General features: G+C 44.4%; 1 protein-coding gene across 1 annotated transcript; it reads right to left on the bottom strand.

Annotated features, from left to right (window-relative positions):
• Nucleotides 1-194: 194 nt before the first annotated feature.
• MMP7 (matrix metallopeptidase 7) lies at nucleotides 195-8,108 on the bottom strand. The gene is made up of 6 exons (XM_028106051.1): nucleotides 7,998-8,108; nucleotides 5,120-5,346; nucleotides 4,890-5,038; nucleotides 3,398-3,526; nucleotides 1,732-1,893; nucleotides 195-223 (listed from the first exon to the last, which is right to left on the bottom strand). Exons 1-6 carry the CDS (start codon nucleotides 8,106-8,108, stop codon nucleotides 195-197), a joined length of 807 nt encoding a protein of 268 aa, XP_027961852.1.
• Between the last annotated feature and the right edge of the window lie 17,996 nt (nucleotides 8,109-26,104).

The following is a 26,104-nucleotide window of genomic DNA, read 5'->3' as shown; positions in this document are numbered from 1 at the left end:
CCAGTGCAAGCTGCTTGAGGAAAGCAGGAGACACTCCTGCTTTCCCCGGGAGAGAGAGACAGGTGAAAACCAGCCGAGATGCAAGGAAGGACGGACAAGGTGCTAAATGGAGCTCAGGGACCGTGAGCATTAACTCTGGCTGGGGAGCAACCCCACAGAATCCACTGAATGAATGTGTGTTCTTCCCCACACTCCTAATTCTTTCTTGAATTACTTTTCTCTCCTGTTAAGAGAGAAAATAAGAACACATGACATGGGATACAACACTTAAAACCCATCCTAAGATGTTGCAGTCAGTACAATCTGTCATCCACCCAGCCCACTTTTCTGTGCCTGGAACAAAGGTTCTGAAGACCACCCTCCAAAGGCGAAGAGGGTGGTGTTGGATGGAGTGCAGGCCGGGGGCAGATGTCTTTGCATCTCGGTCTCTGCATCTACCAGCTGCGCCATCCTGGGTAAGGTAGTACTCAGCCTCTCTCAACGAGAGATTCCCCCACGTGCAAGATGAGGGTAACAGCAACTCACTGGATTGTCGCATTAAGTGAGCGAAAGCATGTGAAATGCTGGGTGCACTAAATGCGAGATGCATTGTAGCTATTATTTGCATTATTCTGGAAAGAACACCCATGAGTTTAATCAGACTCTTTTGAATGTATATTTTCTGTTCATATGGTGACTTCTTGGATGAATGAACTCGCTAAATTTAGAACCTATTTAAGTCTTGCTTTCATTTGTCCAGAAGTTACCTCTATCCAACTTTGACTGGGGCACCTCATTGTCTAATACTTAAGAATTCAATGCCTTGGTCTGTCTGCTTCATGTGATATCTAGTCCGTCCCTTTTTGGGTCCCTTTCTCATTTTCTTAGGGTTCTGGGACAGTGATACATGCCATGGAGTATTCTACGAGTGCCGCGGATTTATGTAAGGGGAGGCACTGTTTTCTGTTCTGTTGGTGATAACTTTACCGACAATTGCCAGTGTTTCATGAACTTTTTGGCAACAGCAACAATTTGAGTCACAACTTCAAGGCACAGTTACGTGGTATTCTCCAGAACGTGTTCTCTGAGATGCTATTCTTCGAGGGCTCAGTTGGCGTTCCATAAAGAGGGTTAAAATCTAGGGAGTGCGGGGTTAACTGGAGTGGCAGGTGCATCTCAAGTATAACAGATGCTGTTTCTTGACCTTGTTTTTCCATAGCTTCCTTTTTTGGGAGTTTTTTAGGACTATTCAATGTTCTGGGAACACAGTTTAGGAAATGCCATCAATAGTAAATTCTAGGTTTGACTGATGTCTTAAATCCATCGTATTCCAGGAATGATCTTCTACTGAGGACATCGCCCTGTCATTTGGAAGCACTTTCATTGCTCTTGTGATCATTCAGACTCTTCAGCAGCTAGGGAGGAAGGAGCTTTGTTCCTCAGCCCATCCCCCCAGAGGGACACTCTCTAAAGTGTCTGAACCAAGCAAGAAAGAACAGTGAGCGGCGTACCTCAGTCGTGTCACTTTCCTGATGTCACCGAATGATACTGCATTACTGAAAACTTAAAATCAACATCCTCGCCATATAAAGTAGCCTGGTGACATTTTGAGGATCTAAGGTCTCAAATTCCTGCCCGCAGTGGGCTTTTAGGTGTAACTTCCAGTGTGTTTCCCAAGTGGATGCCTATTGCCCGGTCTTTCCTCTCAGGTGCGCCCACCCAGAGGAGACAATGTGAAATCATAAATATTACCGTACAACTTCTGGATTCCTTCGATATCATCTGGTGAAAGTTTGAAGTTCTTGGAGTCTGTGACTCTGTAGGTTGGATACATCACGGCATTGGGATCAGACGAGTGACCCAGGCCCAAAGAATGACCAAGTTCATGGGTCGCAGTGATGAGGAAGTTAACTCCTACAACCCAAGAGTGATATACAGGAACTCTAAAAGCAGCTCTGTGAACAACGTCGTACACAGCATGCAATAAAAAATAAGTGAACTGCCAAGTATACACACCTCCTCAGAGTCTTTGCAGCTCACTTACTTGTGTCTAGGCCTTCACGAGTGGAGGGCTGAGAAGGAGAATCAAAGGAATGGTGCTCTAACGTCATCACCCCTTCTGTGTTTACAAAAATGTGCTGTTTTTCTTATGTAATCACCCAGACAGCAGTCTTCCGGAATGGAAAGCAAAGGCTTCAGGGGCATTAGGGACCCAGGCTCGAGACCCGGCTCTGCTGCTCACCAGCTGGACACTTTGGACACACGAACTGACTTCCCCAAGCCTCAGGTCCTCGTCTGTCCAACAGAGAATCACTCCCACTGGTAGGTTTGTCATACTCCTGAGAGTTTCCCACTGTCCGGAAAATAGTGGCCATTCACCGACAGGACTTTGAGCATCAGGAGAGAGGACGCTGGCTTTGACGAAGCCAGGACTGTAATGCTGGGCTTGGCTCCTGATTTACTGAGCCATCTTCCCTCCAACTCAAAGACAGGCTTTGCCAGTAAGGCGGGAGGCGCGAGCCTGGGGGTTGGCCGAGGGGCGAGCGCTGCGATGGTGGGTGGGGACTGGAGACGCTCCGTGAGCCCACCCCGAGCAGGAAGGAAGGGGGTGAGCAAGACCCGCAGCATGTGGAAGCGAGCCTGTGTCACCACCTCACCAAGGCTGGAGTTGACAGCCAGGCGTCGCCTTGGTGGTGGGTTTCCATCACCAAACACTAGTACAGATCTCCCTCTCAGGGACAGTGGGCAGCTACATTATTTTATTTAATTAATTTAGTGTTAGAATCGTCTGCACTTGGTATTATTTAAACCAGAGCTTTCCTCCATTAGTTTTCTGGGGTGTGTCTGTAATCTCCCACTTTGTAAGGTGACAAATACAATGGGCTGGCTTCCTTTTGAACAATAGAGAATGATCTCAGAATTGTACACAATTCTTAAATATCATAGTCTCTGCTCCTCCTTTTCCTCCAATTAAAAAAAAAACTAACTTTTGGGAAATAGAAAGAACTCTAATTTGTTGAATGACGAAGCTATCCCAACACCGTGTAAAGCACTGTAGAAACATTATCTCATTTACTTCTAACCACAATCCTAGGAGGTGGGGCTTATAGTCCCACTTCAGAGATGGAGACTGGCTCAGAGAAGTCCATAACTTGACTAAAGACACGTGGCGAGTGGCTGGTAGACCTATGGCTGGTTGAACGCAGTGTGGTTTGAGCCCATGGCCTCCTCCCATCCTCTGTCTGCACAGCCTTGTGAGCATGTGGAAGGAAATAAAGCACTTGAGGCATGCAGTCATTGGCAGTTAACGATGGGTCAGTAATTACCATTAACTAAGGCAATTATCAAATTCACGTTGGTATAGGGAGTTCAGATTTCTAAAAACAACATGCAGCAGAAGAGCGAGGGGGCCCTATACCTATCCTGCTACCGTCCGTCCAGTGCTCGTCCTCATCAAAGTGAGCATCTCCTCCAAGGCCCGGCCCAGGGGCAAAGGCGTGGGCCAGGGTGTTTCCTGGTCCGTCAAATGGGTAGTAGTCCCCGTGAGCTGAAAGAAAACAGGGGGGGTTGCCCTTAGTGTGTGAGTCGGTCTCTGGCCATCTGATCCTATGGTTTACGTAATTACAGAGGCTGCAAAGACCAGGCTGGCGTGGGCACTCAGTGTGTGGTGCTGGTCCCAGGCATGTTTTCTCAGCACTGCTCACCACCAGAGATCGAAGGCTTCCTGAATATGGGACTTTAAATGCACCACATCTAACTTCCAGGGGCATCGAGGCGTTAAATCTGATCGCTGTGCTTGGCTGAATGGTGGCAGGATGGAGAGGGAGTGGCTTACTGCACTCAGCAAGATACTTGTGCACCATTTAGGACAATTTTTCATGAAAACCTGGCCTGTTCTTTGTGGGTAGAACAGACAATGTCTTTGAGAACCAGGCACAGGGTGTCACAGTGAACTTTGTTAGTGCTTTTATTTGTGATGCAGAGATATTTATTCTTGAATTGGTATCAGGCTGTATCCATTTGAATCCAATGGATTCAATCCATTTCTTGAGAGACATGGACTGCCATGATCAGTGCTTTCTGTGACACGTTCTTTGGCATTGTCAGTATTGGGGCCAAAGTTCAAAATTCAGCTTAGTTCACAGCACCTGGGCAGTTCAACATTAGAACAGACCGAAAAGAACAACATTTTTCTTTAGATCTGCACCATAAAATGCTAGCAATTAATAGCAGCCCCTGTATATGGGTTCTAGCTCCTTCAATCCTGAATCTGAATGCTCTCAGTTTCTCCTTCCTTACCCCATTGAGGGGGTTGGCAACAGGCCATCGGGGAGACCACTTACGGCCTTTGGAAGTTGTAACCCTTTTCTTGGTTTAATGATGATGTTAGTTAGCCATATTTTAACTTGTCCCATAAATATATATAGGTACGCATACGTACACCTATCAGGATTCACACTACAAAACAGGGTTGGCAAACTTTTTCTGTAAAGGACCAGATAATAAGTAATTTAGGGTTTATGAGCTTGGTGGTGTCTGTCACGATTACTAAACTTTCCCATGGTAGCCCCAAAGCAGTCATCGATAATGGGTAAATGAAGGACCATCACTGTGTGCTGTTAAATATTTACCCATAAAATGCTGAAACTGCCCACACGCACACAAAAAAGGATAGAAATTTATTTACAAAAATAGATGGTGGGCCAGATTTGGCTCACGGGCCATCATTTGGCATCCCCTGCTAGGAACAGTGGCTCTACATTGATAAACCAGAGGAGTGCAGTGCATATATGTTACATATGTCATGTATATAGCGTGCGTAAAGATCATATGCAGAAAGGTTTTCAGTCCTGAGCAGAGGGACGCACTTGCGTGAACGCGCAGGACCCGCCCAAAGCGACCCTCCTCACCTCCTCTTGCAAAGCCGATCATTATATCCGCCGTCCCCACTAAAAGTCTCCTGAAGGAAAGCGGGATCTCTCGGCTCCACATCCTCAGGGCCTTTGCCACTAGTTGATTCACAATGACACGCGGCAGGTCTGGCGTGTACGATACAACCCTGGTAGCAGATGAGAAAACAGAGTTGGGCCTTAGGGGGAGGGCTTGGCTGTGTTTGCCGAGGCGAGCCCTGGGGACGAACCTGTAGGTGACCACTCTGGAAATCCACTTTGGCTGGGTTGGGAAGAGTGAGTACTCTGCGATGTCTGGGACCCCACATCTGGGCTTCTGCATTATTTCTATGACGCGGGAGTTCAGGACTCCGGTCACCGGCAGACGGAAGAACCTCTGCATCAGCTTGAGTCTGGCTTCGAAGCTGTCGGCCTCCCTCGATTCTGAGTCAGGTGGATAAAACCTCTTGAGATAGTCCTGTTGGAAAGAGAGGGATTGCTCTGTCATCTTTACCGTCTTCTTTTTAGATCGCAGAAGGCTGTGTGTCTTTGCCTCGGATTCCTGCGGGCTCAAGTCATGGTGTGAAGGTAGCTACGTAGCCACCAAGTGAAACGAGTGTGCATTAATGAGGAGAAAATTAATATTGATAAGGATGCATTGTCATTCCATTTCATGAGCCAAAGGGTCCCTCCATTTCCCTTTTATCCAATTAAATTTTTTTTAGAAGATGATTTTTTAAATTTTATTTTAAAGGTTTTATTTATTTGAGAGAGAGAGAGAGAGAACACAAGCAGGGGGAGCGGCAGAGGGAGAAGCAGACTCCTGGCAGAGCAGGGAGCCCGACGCGGGGCTCGATCCCAGGACGCTGGGATCATGGCTCGAGGGGAAGGCAGACGCTTCACCGACTGAGCCCCCCAGGTGCCCCTCTCCCAGTAAATGTTTTGAGGAGAAACCCACAGTACAGTTTATAAAGCACAGACTTGCTTGTAATAGCCAAGCGGGAAGAGCACCCAGTGAGTCCTCAGGGCGCAGCAGAGACCCTGCCCAGAGGTCCAACTCACCCAGCCACATCCGAGATTCTCCAGAGGTCTGGGCCTCACTGAGGTTAATGGGTCTTAAGATTTTAGTGCTGGGAGAGGATACTGTGAGATTATTTTATTAACTTAGCAGCAGAGCTGGCCCTGAGCTCCCTCACTGCCCATTCTGCGGGTGGCAGGACGCAGCCGGTCTCCCAGGCGTGCCCCACTACACCTGGGTCCTGTGACTTTCTCAGGGGGCCCCCCGTGTGTGGACGTGAGGATGGCAGGGACTGTACCAGGAGCTCAGGTCCTTGTCTCCTTCAAACCTCAAGCTGTGCTGGGACGCAGTGTGGCATTGTCATTCCTGTTTACATATGAAGAGTCGCGGCTCAGACAAGCAAATCCCTGGCACAAGGTCACCCCGAGAGGAACTGCATTTGAACTCGGGTTCTGTTTCCAAAGCCCATTTCATTCGAACAATGGAGAGAGCTCTAGGATGCACGGTGGTTTTGTTGGAACGATTCAAACACTGGTGCACACATGTGCCGTCTAATTGCGGTAGGCGGTAAGGTTACTTTTCTCTGAACCTCTCAGGAATGTGCACTTTATGTAAGTGACCTTAGTCCTCTCTCTTCAAGGTCCCAGGGATTGTGTTTTGTTCAACACGACAAACACTATTCATCCATGACAATTAGGAATGAATCTGTTATTTAAAAACAAATGAGTCATTTTATCCCTTCCTGAGCTACTGGCTTTACAAAGACACTCTTTTGGAAGAAATCTTTTTGCATTCTTGATATGAACTTTCCTGCCCTCTGTTAAACCCAGCTAATGTCTCCCTGGTTTATTGGCAACCTGTGCAGGAAGTAAAGGGACTCAATGCGCTTGCAAATGTACCCCTTTTGGAGAACCTGTTAGATTGGACTTTATGAAATTGCTGTAAATTTCAGGTAAAAAAAAACACAGTCAGATATCAGTAATTTCATATGGTTCAATCTAACAGATTACTGGGACTTTTTCAAAGTCAACATTAATGTGAAATAAAAGTAGACTCTTCTTATGTTTTAAGCTTAAATTTTTGAACAGTTAGGAGTCAACAACCCATTATTTTACCAAATATTATTTATTTATGCTTATTGGCTTGCTTATTAAGAATTGGAGGGACCATGGCTTTTGAAACTAGAAAAACTCGTCCTTGACTCCTATCACTATCATTATCAAGTATGTGAATCAACATAACTTCGGCTTTCTCTTTTGCTCGGGATAGCGCTAAAGATTCAATGACATAAGGTATATGAAGCACTTTATGGTCTATGATAGTTGCATGCATAATTGTCGACATTGCCGTCACTTCCTTACTCAGGAGCAGAATCCTGTGAGCTGTGACATAGCATCGCTGTCCCCATTGGGCAAAGCCAGGAGTTCACACCTGCCCATCGTCCCCACCGGCTGGTCAGGGCCCCGCCCGCTGTAACCTCTACCTTGTTTTCTGATTTCAAGCCTCTCCATTGCCAGGAGTCCCCACCTTGAGAGGCAGCACTCAGCCCTTCGGGAAAAGAATCTCAAGTCACAGTAAATAATAATATTAACTACTTCAATTCATTGAGTAGGAAACACTGTTTCAGCTTCTGTGTAAGTGCTCCACAGCACCCCATACCGTCTCCAACCTCCAAGTCAGAACACCGAAGCTCAGAAAAGTGTAATAACATTCCCACATTTGTCTACGTAGTGAGGGCAGGAAGAGTTGCAATGTGAGCCCAGTTTGGGCAGGCTCTAAAGATGCTCTGGGTTTTGTTTTGTCTTTGTTTTTGTTTTTTTAAGAGAGAGAGAGAGAGCGCACATGTGTGCGTAGGGGACAGAGAGAGAGAATCTCCGGCAGACTGCCCACTGAGCACGGAGCCCAACACGGGCCTCCATCTCCCGACCCTGAGATCATGATCAGAGCCCAGATTAAGAGTCGGACGCTTAACTGAGCTGCTGGGTCAGCCTGCTCTTCACAGCTACTTGGTTAAAACATCTATCCTCAAAGAAACCACCCAATTGAAAATCACACTTGCTCATGCTGATGGTGAGGCGGGGAGTCCCCCAGGGCGCGGGCCAGGGACGTACCTGAGCGTGTCTCCACTGTGGCTCACTCACGCCACCAGCCTCCCGGGGGAGAGGCCAGGCCAGCCTGCGGGGCAGTAGGCACAGGGCGCAGAGCACGGTGGCCAGCCCCATCGCTGCTGTCCCCGGGTGGGTCTTCCCGGGCCGATGGCCGGTCTGCGGAGCCTGCCGGAGCCTACAGACACATATATAGCTTCTCAGCCCTGAATGTTGAAATAGGTGATTCATTTGAGTGTTTTCTTTCTTTTCAGTGTCTACAGAACTTTGGAAGCGTGTGTTATTTTTCATTAATGGCAACAAGGAAGTTTTATGTCCTTATTGGCAGGAAACACACAGTGTATTTGCCTTTCACGGGATTTTTTTTTTTTTTGACCCTGTTTGCTGTATAAATTTAACTTATTTTATTTTGTCAGAATCAAAATGCTACTCAGACATGTCTTCATAATTTAAAATTTTGGGGAGCATAATTCGGGACATACTGTACCATGCATCTTAAAAGAATTTTTAAAAATTTTGAAATGCATGAAAAAGTGCATAAGACATACAATCAAATAACTATGAAGTAAACATTCTGTAACGGTCTCTAAAGTCAAGATTTGAGTCCAACTCCTTTATTTTTATCAAAGATGAAGTTGAAGCCAAAATGACAGATTCGCTTATTTCCCCAATGTCACAGCTAGGTGAGAGTAGTCCTGACTCCCAGTCTAGAGCTGCCTCTCCATTGTGTCATTATATTATGCATTTCCCGGGAGAGTCCCGTGGATTTGAACTGTATTACATCATGGGAAACACGCCAGATATGCTGGAGCTGAAAAATTTACTTATTCAAATATCTCCTAAATCATCTGGGGATTGGGTGCTGTGACTTAGCAAAAGTAAACTTTCCAGAGCAATAAATTAAATTTGCTCTCTTTACATAGATGCCATACTTCTGGATCATCACAGTTCGGCTGTACTTGAGAACCTTCTACCTTTAGTCAGCATGTGGTATGTAACAGGTGCACAATGCGTGTTTATAGAATAAATGAATTACTTATAGATTGGATCAGCTAATATGGGTTTTATGAGGTTTTCCATGATCTTTCACTGAATTAAAGTTCAAAGGCATTCTCTAGATATTATATTTTCTGTTTCTGTTAATTTTAGTAATTCAAAGAGCATTAGATATTACAAATATTTTAAATAAGTTTGAGTAACTCCCTTGAACAGTCACATCTGGATAGCAAGAAAGAAATCTTTTCTTGTCTTGTTCCCCTGAATTGTAATTAGTGAAAAATGAACAAACAGGATCAAGTCCCCATCCCTGCCTATAGAAGCTTATACCCTAGAGTGGGGGTACAGGACCCCCTGTGCAATGGGACAAATGCTTGTAGTAGGCAATGTTACCAAGGATGAGGAACAGCTAATCCTTCCCATGGGAACTGAGGAATGATCCATGGAGGAGGTGACATTTTAGCTGGATTTGAGAGGATAACTAGACATTCCCCTGTGTAGGCATTATAGGTAGAACACTCGGGAAAGGAAAGAAGACATGATGAAGAACGGGCTGTTGGTGTTGCTGGGAGGTGAGTGGCTGGGAAAGGAGTTTGGGTTCAGGTTGTGAAGAGCCAGTCTTGTCTGCTAGGGGCTTTTGACTTTAATCCTAAACAGTGTCAAGGAATGTTTCAAAGGAAGAAAGTAGCATTATCAGATTTGTCATGTAATCAAATGTTGGTGGTTGTTGTGAAGATGGAAAATAATGCTTTTTTTATTGTAGTAAAATATGCATACTATAACATTTACCATTTTCACCATTTTAACTGTGCAGCTCAGTTGCATTAAGTACATTCACGATATTGAACAACCATCACCAATATCTATTTCCAGAGCTTTTTTAATCATCCCAAACAGCAACTCTATACTCATTACACGATAACTCTTTCCCTCTCCAGTCTTCCTAGCCCCTGGTAATCTCAATTCTACATCCGTCTCTATGAAAGTGATTATTTTATGCATATGAGTTTATTCATATCAGAGTTGTCCTTTGGTGTATGGATTATTTCATTTATCAAAATGTCCGCAAGGTTCATCCATGTTGTAGCAGGTATCAGAACTTCCTTCCTTTTAACAGCTGAATAATATTCCATCGTATGAATGTATCACATTTTATTTATCCACTTATCTGTCAACATCTTGGGTTGTTTCCACTGTTCGGCTATTGTGAACAATTGTGCAGTGGTCCTCAGTGTACAAATATCTGTTTGAGTCCCTGTTTTCAATCAGTTTGTGCAGATACCTATGAGTGGAATTGCTGGGCCATGTAAGAACTCTATTATAAATAGATTAAATTCTTGAGGAACCAACAAATGGTTTTCTATAGAGACAGCATCATTTTACATTCTTGCCAGCAACATAGAGGATTTCAGTTTCTCCACATCCTCATCAACATTTGTTATTTCCCGTGTTTAAAAACTTTTCTTTTTTTATTTTTTTATTATGTTAATCACCATACATTACATCAGTAGTTTTTGATGTAGTGTTCCATGATTCATTGTTGATGCATAACACCCAGTGCTCCACGCAGAACGTGCCCTCTTTAATACCCATCACCAGGCTAACCCATCCCCCCAGCCCCCTCCCCTCTAGAACCCTCAGTTTGTTTTTCAGAGTCCATCATCTCTCCTGATTCGTCTCCCCCTCCGACTTACTCCCCTTCATTCTTCCCCTCCTGCTATCTTCTTCTTTTTCTTTTTTCTTAACATATGTTGCATTATTTGTTTCAGAAGTACAGGTCTGTGATTCAACAGTCTGGCACAATTCACAGCGCTCACCACAGCACATACCCTCCCCAATGTCTGTCACCCAGCCACCCGTCCCTCCCACCCCCCACCACTCTAGCAACCCTCAGTCTGTTTCCTGAGATTAAGAATTCCTCATATCCTGTGAGGTCATAGGATACATGTCTTTCTCTGATTGACTTATTTCACTCAGCAGAACACCCTCCAGTTCCATCCACGTCGTTGCAAATGGCAAGATCTCATTCCTTTTGATGGCTGCATAATATTCCATTGTGTATATATACCACCTCTTCTTTATCCATTCATCTGTTGATGGACATCTTGGCTCTTTCCACAGTTTGGCTATTGTGGACATTGCTGCTATAAACATCGGGGTGCACATACCCCTTCGGATCCCTACATTTGTATCTTTGTGGTAAATACCCAGTAGTGCAATTGCTGGATCGAACGGTAGCTCTAATTTCAACTGTTTGAGGAACCTCCATACTGTTTTCCAGAGTGGTTGCACCAGCTTGCATTCCCACCAACAGGGTAGGAGGGTTCCCCTTTCTCCACATCCCCGCCAACATCTGTCGTTTCCTGACTTGTTCATTTTAGCCATTCTGACTGGTGTGAGGTGGTATCTCATTGAGGTTTTGATTTGGATTTCCCTGATGCCGAGCGATGTAGAGCACTTTTTCATGTGTCTGTTGGCCATTTGGATGCCTTCTTTGGAAAAATGTCTGTTCATGTCTTCTGCCCATTTCTTGATTGGATTATTTGTTCTTTGGATGTTGAGTTTCATAAGTTCTTTAAAAATTTTGGATACTAGCCCTTTATCTGATATGTCATTTGCAAATATTTTCTCCCATTCTGTCGGTTGTCTTTTGGTTTTGTGGACTGTTTCTTTTGCTGCACAAAAGCTTTTTATCTTGATGAAATCCCCATAGTTCATTTTTGCCCTTGCTTCCCTTGCCTTTGGCGATGTTTCTAGGAAGAAGTTGCTGCGGCTGAGGTCGAAGACGTTGCTGCCTGTGTTCTCCTTTAGGATTTTGATGGACTCCTGTCTCACGTTTAGGTCTTTCAACCACTTGGAGTCTATTTTTGTGTGTGGTGTAAGGAAATGGTCCAGTTTTATTCTTCTGCATGTGGCTGTCCAATTTTCCCAACACCATTTGTTGAAGAGACTGTCTTTTTGCTATTGGACATTCTTTCCTGCTTTGTCAAAGATGAGTTGACCATAGAGTGGAGGGTCCATTTCTGGGCTCTCTATTCTGTTCCATTGATCTATGTGTCTGTTTTTGTGCCAGTACCATACTGTCTTGATGATGACAGCTTTGTAATAGAGCTGGAAGTCCGGAATTGTGATGCCGCCAGCTTTGCTTTTCTTTTTCAATATTCCTCTGGCTATTCGGGGTCTCTTCTGGTTCCATACAAATTTTAGGATTATTTGTTCCATTTCTTTGAAAAAAGTGGATGGTATTTTGATGGGGATTGCATTGAATGTGTAGATTGTGCTAGGTAGCATTGATATCTTCACAATGTTTGTGCTTCCAATCCATGAGCATGGAACGTTTGTCCATTTCTTTGTGTCTTCTTCAATTTCTTTCATGTGTATTTTATAGTTTTCTGAGTACAGATCCTTTGCCTCTTTGGTTAAATTTATTCCTAGGTATCTTATGGTTTTGGGTGCAATTGTAAATGGGATTGACTCCTTGATTTGTCTCTCTTCTGTCTTGTTGTTGATGTATAGGAATGCCACTGATTTCTGTGCATTTATTTTATATCCTGCTACTTGACTGAATTCCTGTATGAGTTCTAGCAGTTTTGGGGTGGAGTCTTTTGGGTTTTCCACATACAGTATCATATCATCTGCAAAGAGTGAGAGTTTGACTTCCTCTTTGCTGATTTGGATGCCTTTGATTTCTTTTTGTTGTCTGATTGCTGTGGCTAGGACTTCTAATACTATGTTGAATAGCAGTGGTGAGAGTGGACATCCCTGCCGCGTTCCTGACATTAGGGGAAAAGCTCTCAGCTTTTCCCCATTGAGAATGATATTGGCTGTAGGTTTTTCATAGATGGCTTTTATGATATTGAGGTATGTACCCTCTATCCCTATACTCTGAAGAGTTTTGATCAAGAAAGGATGCTGTACTTTGTCAAATGCTTTTTCTGCATCTATTGAGAGGATCATATGATTCTTGTTCTTTCTTTTGTTAATGTATTGTATCACATTGATTGATTTGCGGATGTTGAACCATCCTTGCAGCCCAGGGATAAATCCCACTTGGTCGTGGTGAATAATCCTTTTAATGTACTGTTGGATCCTATTGGCTAGTATTTTGGTGAGAATTTTTGCATCCACGTTCATCAAGGATATTGGTCTGTAATTCTCCTTTTTGATGGGGTCTTTGTCTGGTTTTGGGATCAAGGTAATGCTGGCCTCATAAAATGAGTTTGGAAGTTTTCCTTCCATTTCTATTTTTTGGAACAGTCTCAGGAGAATAGGTATTAATTCTTCTTTAAATGTCTGCTAGAATTCCCCTGGGAAGCCATCTGGCCCTGGGCTTTTATTTGTCGGGAGATTTTTGATGACTGCTTCAATTTCCTTAGTGGTTATAGGTCTGTTCAGGTTTTTCTATGTCTTCCTGGTTCAATCTTGGTAGTTGATACATCTCTAGGAATGCACGCATTTCTTCCAGGTTCTCTAATTTGCTGGCATAGAGTTGCTCATAATATGTTCTTATAATTGTTTGTATTTCTTTGGTGTTGGTTGTGATCTCTCCTCTTTCATTCATGTTTTTGTTGATTTGGGTCATTTCTCTTTTCTTTTTGATAAGTCTGGCCAGGGGTTTATCAATCTTGTTAATTCTTTCAAAGAACCAGCTCCTAGTTTCGTTGATCTATTCTACTGTTCTTTTGGTTTCTAGTTCATTGATTTCTGCTCTGATCTTTATTATTTCTCTTCTTCTGCTGGGTTTAGGCTTTATTTGCTGTTCTTTCTCCAGCTCCTTTAGGTGTAGGGTTACGTTGTGTATTTGAAACCTTTCTTGTTTCTTGAGAAAGGTTTGTATTGCTATATACTTTCCTCTCAGGACTGCCTTTGCTGTATCCCAAAGATTTTTGAACAGTTGTGTTTTCATTTTCATTGGTTTCCATGAATTTTTTTAATTCTTCTTTAATTTCCTGGTTGACCCATTCATTCTTTAGTAGGATGCTCTTTAGCCTCCATGTATTTGAGTTCTTTCCGACTTTCCTCTTGTGATTGAGTTCTAGTTTCAAAGCATTGTGGTCTGAAAATATGCAGGGAATAATCCCAATCTTTTGGTACCGGTTGAGACCTGATTTGTGACGTAGGATGTGATCTATTCCGGAGAATGTTCCATGGGCACTAGAGAAGAATGTGTATTGTGTTGCTTTGGGATGGAATGTTCTGAATATGTCTGTGAAGTCCATTTGGTCCAGTGTGTCATTTAAAGTCTTTATTTCCTTGTTGATGTTTTGCTTAGATGATCTGTCCATTTCAGTCAGGGGGGTGTTAAAGTCCCCCACTATTACTGTATTGTTGTCAATGTGTTTCTTCGCTTTTGTTATTAATTGCCTTATAAAATTGGCTGCTCCCATGTTAGAGGCATAGGTATTTACAATTGTTTGATCTTCTTGTTGGATAGACCCTTTAAGTAGGATATAGTGTCCTTCCTCATCTCTTATTACAGTCTTTGTTTAAAATCTAATTTGTCTGATATAAGGATTGCCACCCCAGCTTTCTTTTGGTGTCCATTAGCATGGTAAATGGTTTTCCACCCCCTCACTTTCAATGTTGGCGTGTCTTTGGGTCTAAAATGAGTCTCTTGCAGACAGCATATTGATGGATCTTGTTTTTTAATCCAATCTGATAGCCTGTGTCTTTTGATTGGGGCATTTAGCCCATTTACATTCAGGGTAACTATTGAAAGGTATGAATTTAGTGCCATTGTATTGCCTGTAGGTCACTGTTACTGTATATTGTCTGTGTTCCTTTCTGGTCTATGCTGCTTTTAGGCTCTCTCTTTGCTTAGAGGACCCCTTTCAATATTTCTTGGAGGGCTGGTTTCGTATTTGCAAATTCCTTTAGTTTTTGTTTGTCCTGGAAGCTTTTTATCTCTCCTTCTATTTTCAATGACAGCCTAGCTGGATATAGTATTCTTGGCTGCATATTTTTCTTGTTTAGTGCTCTGAAGATATCATGCCAGTCCTTTCTATCCTGCCAGGTCTGTGTGGATAGGTCTGTTGCCAATCTAATATTTCTACCATTGTAGGTTACATATCTCTTCTCCCGAGCTGCTTTCAGGATTTTCTCTTTGTCTCTGAGACTCGTAAGTTTTACTATTAGATGTTGGAGTGTTGACCTATTTTTATTGATTTTGAGAGGGGTTCTCTGTGCCTCCTGGATTTTGATGCCTGTTTCCTTCCTCACATTAGGGAAGTTCTCTGCTATTATTTTCTCCAATATACCTTCTGCCCCTCTGTCTCTTTCTTCTTCTTCTGGGATCCCAATTATTCTAATGTTGTTTCGTCTTATCGTATCGTTTATCTCTCGAATTCTGCCCTCGTGATCCTGTAGTTGTCTCTCTCTCTTTTTCTGAGCCTCTTTATTTTCCATCATTTGGTCTTCTATATCGCTGATTCTCTCTTCTGCCTCATTTATCCTAGCAGTTAGTGCCCCCATTTTTGATTGCACCTCATTAATAGCCTTTTTGATTTTGACTTGGTTAGATTTTAGTTCTTTTATTTCTCCAGAAAGGGTTTCTCTAATAACTTCCATGCTTTTTTCAAGCCCAGCTAGTATCTTTAAAGTCATGATTCTGAACTCTAGGTCCGACATCGTACTAATGTCCGTATTGAGTAGTTCCCTGGCTGACGGTACTACCTCTTGTTCTTTTTGCTGAGGTGATTTTTTTCGTCTTGTCATTTTGTCCAGAGGAGAATAGATGAATGAGAGAACAAAATGCTAACAGGTTAACAACGTCCCCAGCAAATATACTCTATACAAATCAGAAAAGACCTGAAACCAGGGGAAAAGAAAGGAAAAGAAAGAAAAAGAAAGAGAAAGAAAAAAAAAAAGAAAAAGATAAAAACAAAAACAGAATAATACAAAAAAAACCCAGAATATGATCAAATATGATCAGGCTAGTGCATAGATCAGTGCCACACACTAGATTTTGGGCGTATTTTGGTCTGTTAGAAAAAAGTGCCTCCTAAAATTTTAAAGGAAGAAAGACTTATCTATGTACAAAATAAGGGTTGATACAATGAAGGGATGGAAGATGACTGTGAAGATGAAAGTTATAAAAGATTTTATAAAAGGAATTGATAAGATAAGAAGTTGTTTGAAAAAAGAAAGAAGAAGATTTAAACAAAAAAGAAAAAAAAAGGGAGAGAATGTGATCAGGCAGGAGACTAGACCAAAGCCATACACTAGTGATTTAGGGTATATTTTGATCTGTTAGAAGAAACTGTATCTTAAAATTTTAAAGAGAGAACAACTTATATATATATATGCCAAAAATAAGGGTAACTACTATGAAGGGATAAAATATGACTCTAAAAATGAAAAATAAAAAATGTTTTTTTAAAAAAGGGATTGATAAGATGTTCGTTGAAAAAGGGAAAAAGAAAAATTAAAAAAAACAGTTAAAAAAATTAACTTGAAAAACTAATGAATCATTGTAAAAAAAAGCCATGAATTCTATGTGCAGTATTCCCCTAGCGCTGGAGTTCTCCCGTTCTCCTTGATCGGTAAACTTGGTCTTGGCTTGCTGGGTGTCTGTGCTGATCTTCTGGGGGAGGGGCCTGTTGCTGTGGTTCCCAAATGTCTTTGCCGGAGGCGGAATTGCCCCGCCCTTGTCGCTCCGGGCTAAGCAAGCTGCTCTGGTTTGCTCTGAGGAGCTTTTGTTCCCTGCAAGCTCTCCGTACAGCTTTGGAGGACCAGGGTGAAAATGGTGGCCTCCCAATCTCCACCTGGAGGAGCCAAGAACTCAGGGCCCCGCTCCTCAGTGCGCCCCCAGAGAAAAGCAGTCACTCCCATGTCTCCGGTCTCCGGCCGCACTCCGTGCTCACCCGGCCTGTGACCGAGCGTTTCTATCTCTGGCACCCGACCCCGTGTGGAGTCTCCAAACCCAGCAGATCCCCACGGTGCGTTCCCGCGCCACTCCTCCCGGGGGAGGAAGGGGAGTCTCCCCGGCTCTGCCGCTTGTGGGGTCCCTGCTGGAGGAGCTGTGCCCCGACTGGGCCGCGGATCACAGTTTATGGCCACCCCGAGCTGAGAGCCCGCGCCTCGGCTCCGTCTCTGCAGCCGGCTTCCCCGCTCCGATCCCTGGGAGCTCTGCCGCACTCAGGCTCCCCCGGTCTTTCTGTGACCCCGAGGGTCCTGAGACCACACTGTCCCAGGAGGGTTCCACCCCCGCTTAGCCACTGCAGCGACGTCCCTCCGCGGAGCCGACTTCTAAAAGGTCCGATTTTGTGCTCCGCGGCTCTAGCACTTGCCAGAAGCGGCCGACGGAGGCCCCCTCCCCCGCCGTCTATCCTCCCGAATATCGCCTCGGATTCACTTGTCCGCACGTCCTACCTTCCAGTAAGTGGTCGCTTCTCTGTTCAGAGAGTTGTTGCTATGCTCTTCTTCGATCTCCTGTTGAGTTCGTAGGTGTTCAGAATGGTTTGATCCCCATTCAGCTGAATTCCTGAGACCAGACGAAATCCAGGTCTCCTACTCCTCCGCCATCTTGCTCCGCCCCCCAAAAACTTTTCTTAATTATAACCATGAAGTGGTATCTCATGGTTTTGATATGTATTTCTAATGACCAGTGAAGGATGTTGAACATCTTTTTATGTGCTTGTTGTCCATTTGTAAATCTTCTTTAGAGGACTATCCAAGTTTTTTGACTGTATTTTTAATTGGGTTGTCTTTCTGTTGTTGAGTTGTAGGAGTTCTTTATATATCGTGGATGTTAAACCCTTATCAGATATATGATTTGCAAATTCTTTCTCCCTCTCTGTAGGGTTGCCTTTCCACATTCTTGATAATGTCCTTTGATGCACAAAAGTTTCTAATTTTGATGAAGTCCAATTTATCTATTTTTTCTTTGGTTGCTTCTGCTTCTGGTGTTGTATCTAGAAACCCACCACTAAATCCAAAGTCATAAAGATTTCTGCCTATATTTTAAGAGTTTTATGGTTTTAGCTCTTATATGTAGGTCGTTGATCCACATACTTTATTATTTTTTTCTTTTTTCAAATTCTTATTTTAATTTCAGTTAGTTGAAGTACATGTAACTAACATTATTCTCAGGTGTACAATAGAGTGAGTCAGCACTTCTATCCATCACCCGGTGCTCATCATGATAGGTGCACTCCTTCATCCCCATCACCTGTGCCCCATCCCCCCACCCCCTCCCCTCTGGTGACCAACAGTGTGTTCTCTGTAGTTAAGGGTCTTGTTTCTTGGTTTGCCTCTTGCTCTCTTACTCCCCTATGATCGCTTGTTTTGTTTCTTAAATTCCACATATGAATGAAATCATATGGTATTTGTCTTTCTCTGACTTATTTCGCTCAGCATAATACTCTCTAGCTTCCTCTGTGTCCTTGCAAATGGCAAGATCTCACTCTTTCTGATGGCTGAGTAATATTCCATTGTACATATATGCCACATCTTCTTTATCCGTCCATCAGCCCATGGACACTTGGGCTGCTTCCATATCTTGGTTATTGTAGATAATGCTGCTATAAACATCAGAGTGCGTGTACCCCTTCAAAGGCATATTTTTGTATTCTTTGGGTAAATACCCAGTAGTGCAATTGCTGGGGAGTAGGGTAGCTCTATTTTCAACTTTTTGAGAAACCTCCGTACTGTTTTCCAGAGTGGTTGCACCAGCTTGCATTCCCACCAGCAGTGGAGGAGGTTCCCCTTTCTCCGCATCCCCGCCAACATCTGTCGTTTCTTGTGCTGTGGATTCTAGCCAGTCTGACAGCTGTATACATTCTTTGTTTTTGATAGCCTTCTTTTTTATGACTTTGCTTCCCCGTGCTGTAGTGTGATTTTCTGCTTTGATGTTCTGACCAGACAGGCTTGTCCTACGAAAGGAGGTTGCTCAGTCCTGGTCAGTCCCCTAGTGTCATAGTGACTAAGTACCTAACCTCTCTGTGCTTCAGATTTCTTATCTGAAAAACAGGGAGCGTACCTTTCTTTTTTGGTGGGAGAGGGGATTGTTGAGGGCATTAAGTGCATAAGCATGGTAAGACTTTTATAAAAACTGGCTGGGATTGCTGTCATTGTCATTATGCGCTGGGAGTTTTTATGTACTCTAACTTCTATGAACCCAGCACGATCATCAGATAATTAGGTATACAAGAAAAATTGGAAGTTTAAGTGGTCTTGTTCCAAAAATTTTACTGATGCTGATAATGCCAGTGTTTTCTGAGACAGAGGGAACTATTTTAAATATTACATTGTGGCGTGTTATAATAACCAATTAAAAAAATCATCTTATCATAGGTGCTATTGACTTTACTTTTTAAAATTAAAAATATTTTATTTATGTATTTGAGAGAGAGAGATAGCGAGAGAGAGAGAGCATGAGAAGGGGTTACAGAGAAGCAGGCTTCCCGCGGAGCAGGGAGCTAGATGCGGGGCTCGATCCCAGGACCCCGGGATCATGACCTGACCCTAAGGCAGATGCCCAGTGACTGAGCCACCCAGGCGCCCGGTGCTATTGACTTTTTAAATAAGAAAAGCATTTGTGGTATTTATCAATAAAATCTTTGGGTGCACAGTACGAACAACAAAATGCATCCAGGAGAAAAAGTCACAGTGATGAAGACAGTAAATCAGATGCTAGCACAAGGACACAAGTTTAATTGTAAGTGTGTGGAAACACTTCACGTCCAGGAAAAGATGGGTTTCTGCGGAGTGAAGGAAGTACCTTAGTGGAGGTGACGGAAGACGCGCGGCCCTCCCACCTCGTCCGGCGACAAGCGACCCCACGAGGTGGCGTCTGAGCTTGTTCTGAGTGCGGTCTGTGGCAGGGGTGCTGCCTCTCGGCGAGGTCACCATACGCTGAAGCCCAAGCATCATGCATGGAAAGTTCTAGAATTGGGAAACAGGAGGAGGAAGGAGCAGAGCGAGGAGACAGGGGCAGACAGGGTGTTCTGAGGGCCTACAGTGTCTGCTCCGCTCCTATTCTGTGCTTCCTACCTCGTTCACCACCGAAGGGAGAAAACACAAGTGAAACGTTTCTCCTCCTGTCTACCCCTTTCTTTCCCCCGACCGTACCTGCTGGGGTCTGGACCTTGTGAAACCGAGCCCGCCTCCCCTGCTTGCATGAGGAAGGGCACAGTATCTTTTCATTGGAACTAGGCATCTTCCCTCAGTGTCAGTTTTTACAACTTACACCTTGGAAAGGGAGTGACCGTGTCACCCCAGCCCAGCCCCGTGGACGGACGTCAGTGTGGTGCTTGACCTCCTCCGAGGGACTCGAGCTGGAGGTCTGCACAGATTGAAGGGTAGGGGGTGACGGGAGGGGGGGTCACAGCCCCTACACTGTGGTTTTACTTTATTTTTATTTTTTTAAATATATATATTTTATTTATTGTTGTTAGTCACCATACATTACATCATTAGTTTTTGATGTAGTGTTTCCATGATTCATTGTTTGCATAACACCCAGTGCTCCATGCAGAACGTGCCCTCCTTAATACCCATCACCGGGCTAACCCATCCCCCCACCCCCTTATTTTATTTTTAAAATTGGGGGCCTCTTAGTAATCTCCAGATTGTCTTCTTAGGATCCAAGCTCTCTGGGCCTCCCTTTCCATTCCTAAGTTGCTCACCAAGGCATTTTTCTGGGGGAAAGCTGTGGTTTCTGCCGAGGAGTCCCGTGTCTTCTGCGGAAGCAGGGACTCAGCCCCTCCGCCACGTCAAACCTGAGCCGCGCTTACAGTGCTTTCTGTGCTTTTTCAACAAAACGGAAGCGAGTAATTGTTAGGTTGTACCTGTATGTGCCACAGCAAACCTCCTCTGAATGTCATTTCTGGGGGGAACAGTTCTGGCTTTCAGTCGGTTCCTCTGCGAACATTCGCCCTGCTCTGACCCCTCTTCTCCGTTTAGACTGACATTGAAAATTAATTAGATTGATGCTTGGAGCCCGAACAGTTATCAGGATGTTTAATGTGTTGTTTTTATGTCTCTACCTTTAAGTGGCTTGAAAGACTAAAACCAGCAACGGTTTTGAAGACAGCCAAGCATCTTGGGGCGTGGGCTGAGCCCCGCGGGAGGAGGGATGGCCACACCGCGCCGCTGACCGCCCCCTGCTGCAGGCTCTGTCCCCTCGGGCGGCTCCTGGCCGCCTGGACCACACCCTCTGGTTCTCTTGAGCCCAAGACTGTGGTTTGCCAAGGGTGGCGTCTTCCCTCTGTTTCCTCATGTGGTCCTGGCTCGGGGAATTTGCTGGTTTAAGTCTAGATTGGAGCCGCTTCCACGCTTGCTCTTCTCTCGGCCCCTTCCCTCCAGCGGACACCCCGTCAGTCTGGTGGAGGCTCCCTTCTTCCTTCCTTCACTTCTCAGACATTGGCCAGCAGTGCGATCCTTAACCTCCATGAATGGCCGCAGGTTACTTGCATTTTAATCCTGTGTCTCTAACTGAGGACAGTCATTACTTTTTCAAGACATCACAGACATGAGGGGCACCTGGGTGGCTCAGATGGTTAAGCATCTGCCTTCGGCTCGGGTCATGATCCCGGGGTCCTGGGATCGAGTCCCGCATCGGGCTCCCTGCTCCTTGGGAGCCTGCTTCTCCCTCTGCTTCTCTCTCTCTCTCTCTCTCTCTCTCCGTCTCTCATGAATAAATAAATAAAATCTTAAAAAAAAAGAAATCACAGACATGAGTGGATAGCAAGGGTCGCTGGGAAGGGACGGAGCCCTGCCTCTGCCGCCTTCACTTAGTCCCGACGTGGTTTCTGGGCCTTTATCACCTGAAAAGAGTTTTATTACTAGCTCCTTATTGCTTACACCTGTGTTTCCCAAGCCTCCCTACTCAGGTGCCCTTGGGGTTCTAAGGGTGCGGTCCAGAGTGGCTCACCGTGGCCAGGGAGATGTCTTTGATGCTTTATGTTTGGTTCTATATCCGATTATTTGGTAACACACTTGCCAAGCCTCCAAGGTCTACCACCAGACCTGCGAACTTCTCCAGCAGCATTTCCCAAGAACATAAAAATGCAGGGCATGAACAGATGCTACGTAGAAGCACACCGTGGCAAAATAACTTTGGGAAAGCATTATATTAAAACAAGTTAACAGTCTTGCTTCTTGGAGGATTTTGTAGAGCCTCCAACGTGTAAATCTGTGTTCTGAATCTGTGATGTTACTTTTATTTTTTCATTTCCAAACTTACTTGACCAAGGATTTCTTTCTAATTAGGCATTTCTAAGACGCAGGGTTCTGGTGAAGACCGTGTGGGGAGGGGTGAAGGTCTTGTGCTGATCAGGCTACTTCTTGGTTTTCACGAGGGAAAACCCCCCCACTGTGGGGTGCAGGGCCACTCATCCCCTTTCCTTGGCCAGCAGGTTTGTCATTTTTTTTCCTTTCTTCTTGCCACCCAAAGTCATTAAGTCTTCTCAAAAATTTCCTCAGTGTTTCGCCATTTTGCTTCCTTACTTGGGATGGGTATTTCAGTATATCATTTTACTGATCCGACATCCATGTGCTGAGTTGGCGGGGAGGCGGGATCACATCTAGAAAGACAACTGAGTCCAGAGTTGAAGCGTCATTGCCCCGTTCCGTAGTCTGAGCCATCGCTTTGCCAGGATGCACCTGCTCTCACTGAACACAGCCTTCCGTGATTTGCTTAAAAAGGAGTGTCACACAGACCAGCTATTGGTGAGGGCAAGGGGTAATGGGGAGGGGACTTTTCCTAAAACCAGCTAGGAATACTTCCTAAATTGTTTTGATATCTCTTCCTTTGTAGATACATTTTTCATGTATCCTTTGTAGATACATACAATTCATCTTAGCCACTTTCTCATTTGTGTAGAAGACTCCATTTGGGAGAGAAGGCCTTTCCTGATCCCATCTTTGAGCTGGATGGATTCAGCCCCATTAAGAAGTATATATCTATGGGGCACCTGGCTGGTTCAGTTGGTGGAGCATGGGATTCTTAATCTTGGGGTTGTGAGTTCAAGCCCCATGTTGGGTATAGAGATTACTTAAAATCTTTAAAAAAAAGTATATCCCCAGATTTTTTCTTAATTTTTAAAAAAATTTTTAAAAAGTTTTAAAAATTTATTTATTTGAGAGAGAAAGAGCTAGAGAGAGCACAAGGGGGGGATGGGGTGGAGAGGCAAGGGGGAGAGGGAGAAGCAGACTCCCCGCTGAGCAGGGAGACGGATGCGGGACCCAATCCCAGGACCCTGAGATCATGACCTGAGCCAAAGGCAGATGCTTAACTGACTGAGCCACCCAGGCGCTCCTATATCCCCAGATTTATTCATTCATGCAACAAAAACATTAATTTATCCGTTATATGAGCTGGGTGTTAGGGGTAAAGGAGTGAACAGACATCTACTCTGACCTCAAACATCTTGTGGGGAGACAGAATGGGACCATCTTACACATGAAAGTATAAATCTGTAACAGCAGGATATAATAGGGGCCTCTGTTGCTCCATCTGGAGGACTCTTCTTGGTCCTTATGGAATTTAATCACTTGGAGGCAAAGACACCCTAGATTCCTGCTTTCTCTCCTACCGTGCTCCCTGTTTTCTTATTCACCGCCCCCCGCCCCCGTCCATCTCCTGACTCCTGGCAATCCTCAAGGTTCTGTCCCTTTCTTTCTCGTGTATGAATGTGCCCTGGGCGATCTTATTGATTTCAGAGTTTCACCTACTGTCCATTCCATGATCAGTTCCTGGCTTGTCCAGTGTTGACACGGTCGCATCCCCTCCTTGAATTCTGGCTGATTCCGATTAGCTGTGTGACCGCAGACTTGCACAAACGTCTCTAAAACACATTTTCTTGGAGATAATAATATCGCATCACTTAGTTGCTGTTGGAATAAAGGACATGTTTGTAAAGCACTGACCTCATTCCCTGGCCTAAATTTGTTCTAAATCTGTCCCCTTTAAATCTGTATTTCCTGTTGCCTTCTAGGAATGTCCGTTTGGATGTTCCATAGGAACTACCCATCCTACATGGAAGTTATGATTTTTTGCTCACCAGTTTCCTTCTCCTCTATGTTTCTTATTTCAGTGAATGTTACCACAATTTACACTTCACTTCTGTGGTTCTATGGGCATGATGAAGACTGTGGCTCCCAGATGCGTGGGGAGAAGCTCAGCCGGGGGCATCCCAGGACCATGGATGCAGAGTAACTTGCTGACTCCCAGGCTCCAGGCCGTGGAAGGAGTGGTTTCTTTGGTCAGTTTATGGTGTTGTTCTGGGAGTCTTTCTCGGAGGTCTGGCCTTTCCATGATTTTTGTGAACAGGTAATTCCCCGTATTTCCTTTCTTCTAAAACTGGCGAAGGCAAATCCTGTCATTCTCAACTGAATCCCAACTGATGCACTAGTTCATGGGATGATTTTGAGCAGTGAATGAAATAATACATGTGGCACATTTAAAACCACGCTTGACACATAATAAGAGCCCAACAATTGGTCTTTGAATTATTTTTAAGTTCCAATCATCGATATTGTTGGAACTGATTGCTCTAGGCTTTTCTGCTTCCCTTAGCAAGTGCTATATATTTTTGTACAATATAATCATAATAGTCAGCGTTCTTATAAAGTTCACCATGTTGTCGGCTCTGTGCTGTTTTATGTATCATTAAGTCCTCAGAACAGCCCAGCGGTGGGTAAGTGGTATCATCATCCCCTTCCACAGAGGAAGTCACTGAGGTGCAGAGTCTAAATACCTTAGCCAGGATCACACAGCTGGTCCGTGGAAGGCACAGGCCGTCTGTCCTCCCAGTCACTGTGTAACACTGCTGCTGTCATGGGATGAAACACTGGTTCATCAAGTATTTCTAGGTTATTTCCCATCTCAATAGGACAGTGAGGTCCTCGAGAGCAGGGACGGGTCTTTTTTTCTGCGTGTTCCTCTTTGGAGGTCCTCCAAGTATTTTGTTCTTTTGACATTTGCCTTAAAAAAAGCTTTTTTGCTCAAAATAATTTTGTATTTACAGAAAGAGTCCAAAGATAGGACAGAGAGTTCCTGAATACGCTGTAGTCAGCTTCCTCGAACCTTAACATTTTACCTGACCGCAATTCATTTATCAAGGCGACATACGTTACCATTGGCATGTCACCACTACTACTGCGACATGCGTTACCGTTGGCGTGTCACCACTATGTCACCACTACTACTGCGACATGCGTTACCGTTGGCGTGTCACCACTACTACTGCGACATGCGTTACCGTTGGCGTGTCACCACTACTACTGCGACATGCGTTACCGTTGGCGTGTCACCACTACTACTGCGACATGCGTTACCGTTGGCGTGTCACCACTACTACTGCGACATGCGTTACCGTTGGCGTGTCACCACTACTACTGCGACATGCGTTACCGTTGGCGTGTCACCACTACTACTGCGACATGCGTTACCGTTGGCGTGTCACCACTACTACTGCGACATGCGTTACCGTTGGCGTGTCACTACTAACTAACCTGCAGACTTTAATTGGATTCCACTAGTTTTTGCACTTATGTTCTTTTCTGTTCCAGGGTCCAGCCCTGTATAGCAAATTGCATTTAGCCTCTCTCTCTCTCTCTCTCTCTCTCTTTTAAATCAGCAAACGAGCAAGAGAGGAATGCTAACTATGTGAGCCAATTGGCTAATGCTATCAAATATGTCGGTGGTTGTGTTCCCAAGGCCTCACGGTCTAACTGAACGTTCAGAGCCTGTAGCTCCCAGGTTCTCCTTGGTGTTCAGGGAGAATGGTGCAATTTTCTGTTTCCTAAATTAGGGCAGTATGACACACAAAAATTCAACATTTAAAAAGAAGAGGGTTTTTTTTTGGCACTTAATAAGGATACAATTCAAATTGAATGTATAATTCTTATAGTTACTCTGAACTCTGTTCCCCTTAACAGCTTTAGTAATAATAGCTTCTATTTGTTGAATGCCTTTTCCTACTTAGTAAATGCTTTACAGGCGATTTTGCTGTTAATGATCACCTCAGTGCCGACAGACAATTTTAGTGTGAGGTTGTTAACTTTTTGGTCTGCTTGGCGGTTTTTCCTTCTGTGAACCGTGCCTCTCCTACTTCCCAGGTGTCCTTCCTGTGCTTTGACAGACCCCTGCCCCTCCGCAGGGTTTGGATACA

This window comes from Eumetopias jubatus, unplaced genomic scaffold, assembly GCF_037043125.1.
Source record: "Eumetopias jubatus isolate StellerSeaLion01/CBP00866 unplaced genomic scaffold, mEumJub1_p1.0 scaffold_13, whole genome shotgun sequence".
In the NCBI taxonomy this organism is placed as follows: Eukaryota; Metazoa; Chordata; class Mammalia; order Carnivora; family Otariidae; genus Eumetopias; species Eumetopias jubatus.
Note: the sequence above shows the minus strand (reverse complement) of the source record. Positions and strands in the feature narration are given on the sequence as shown.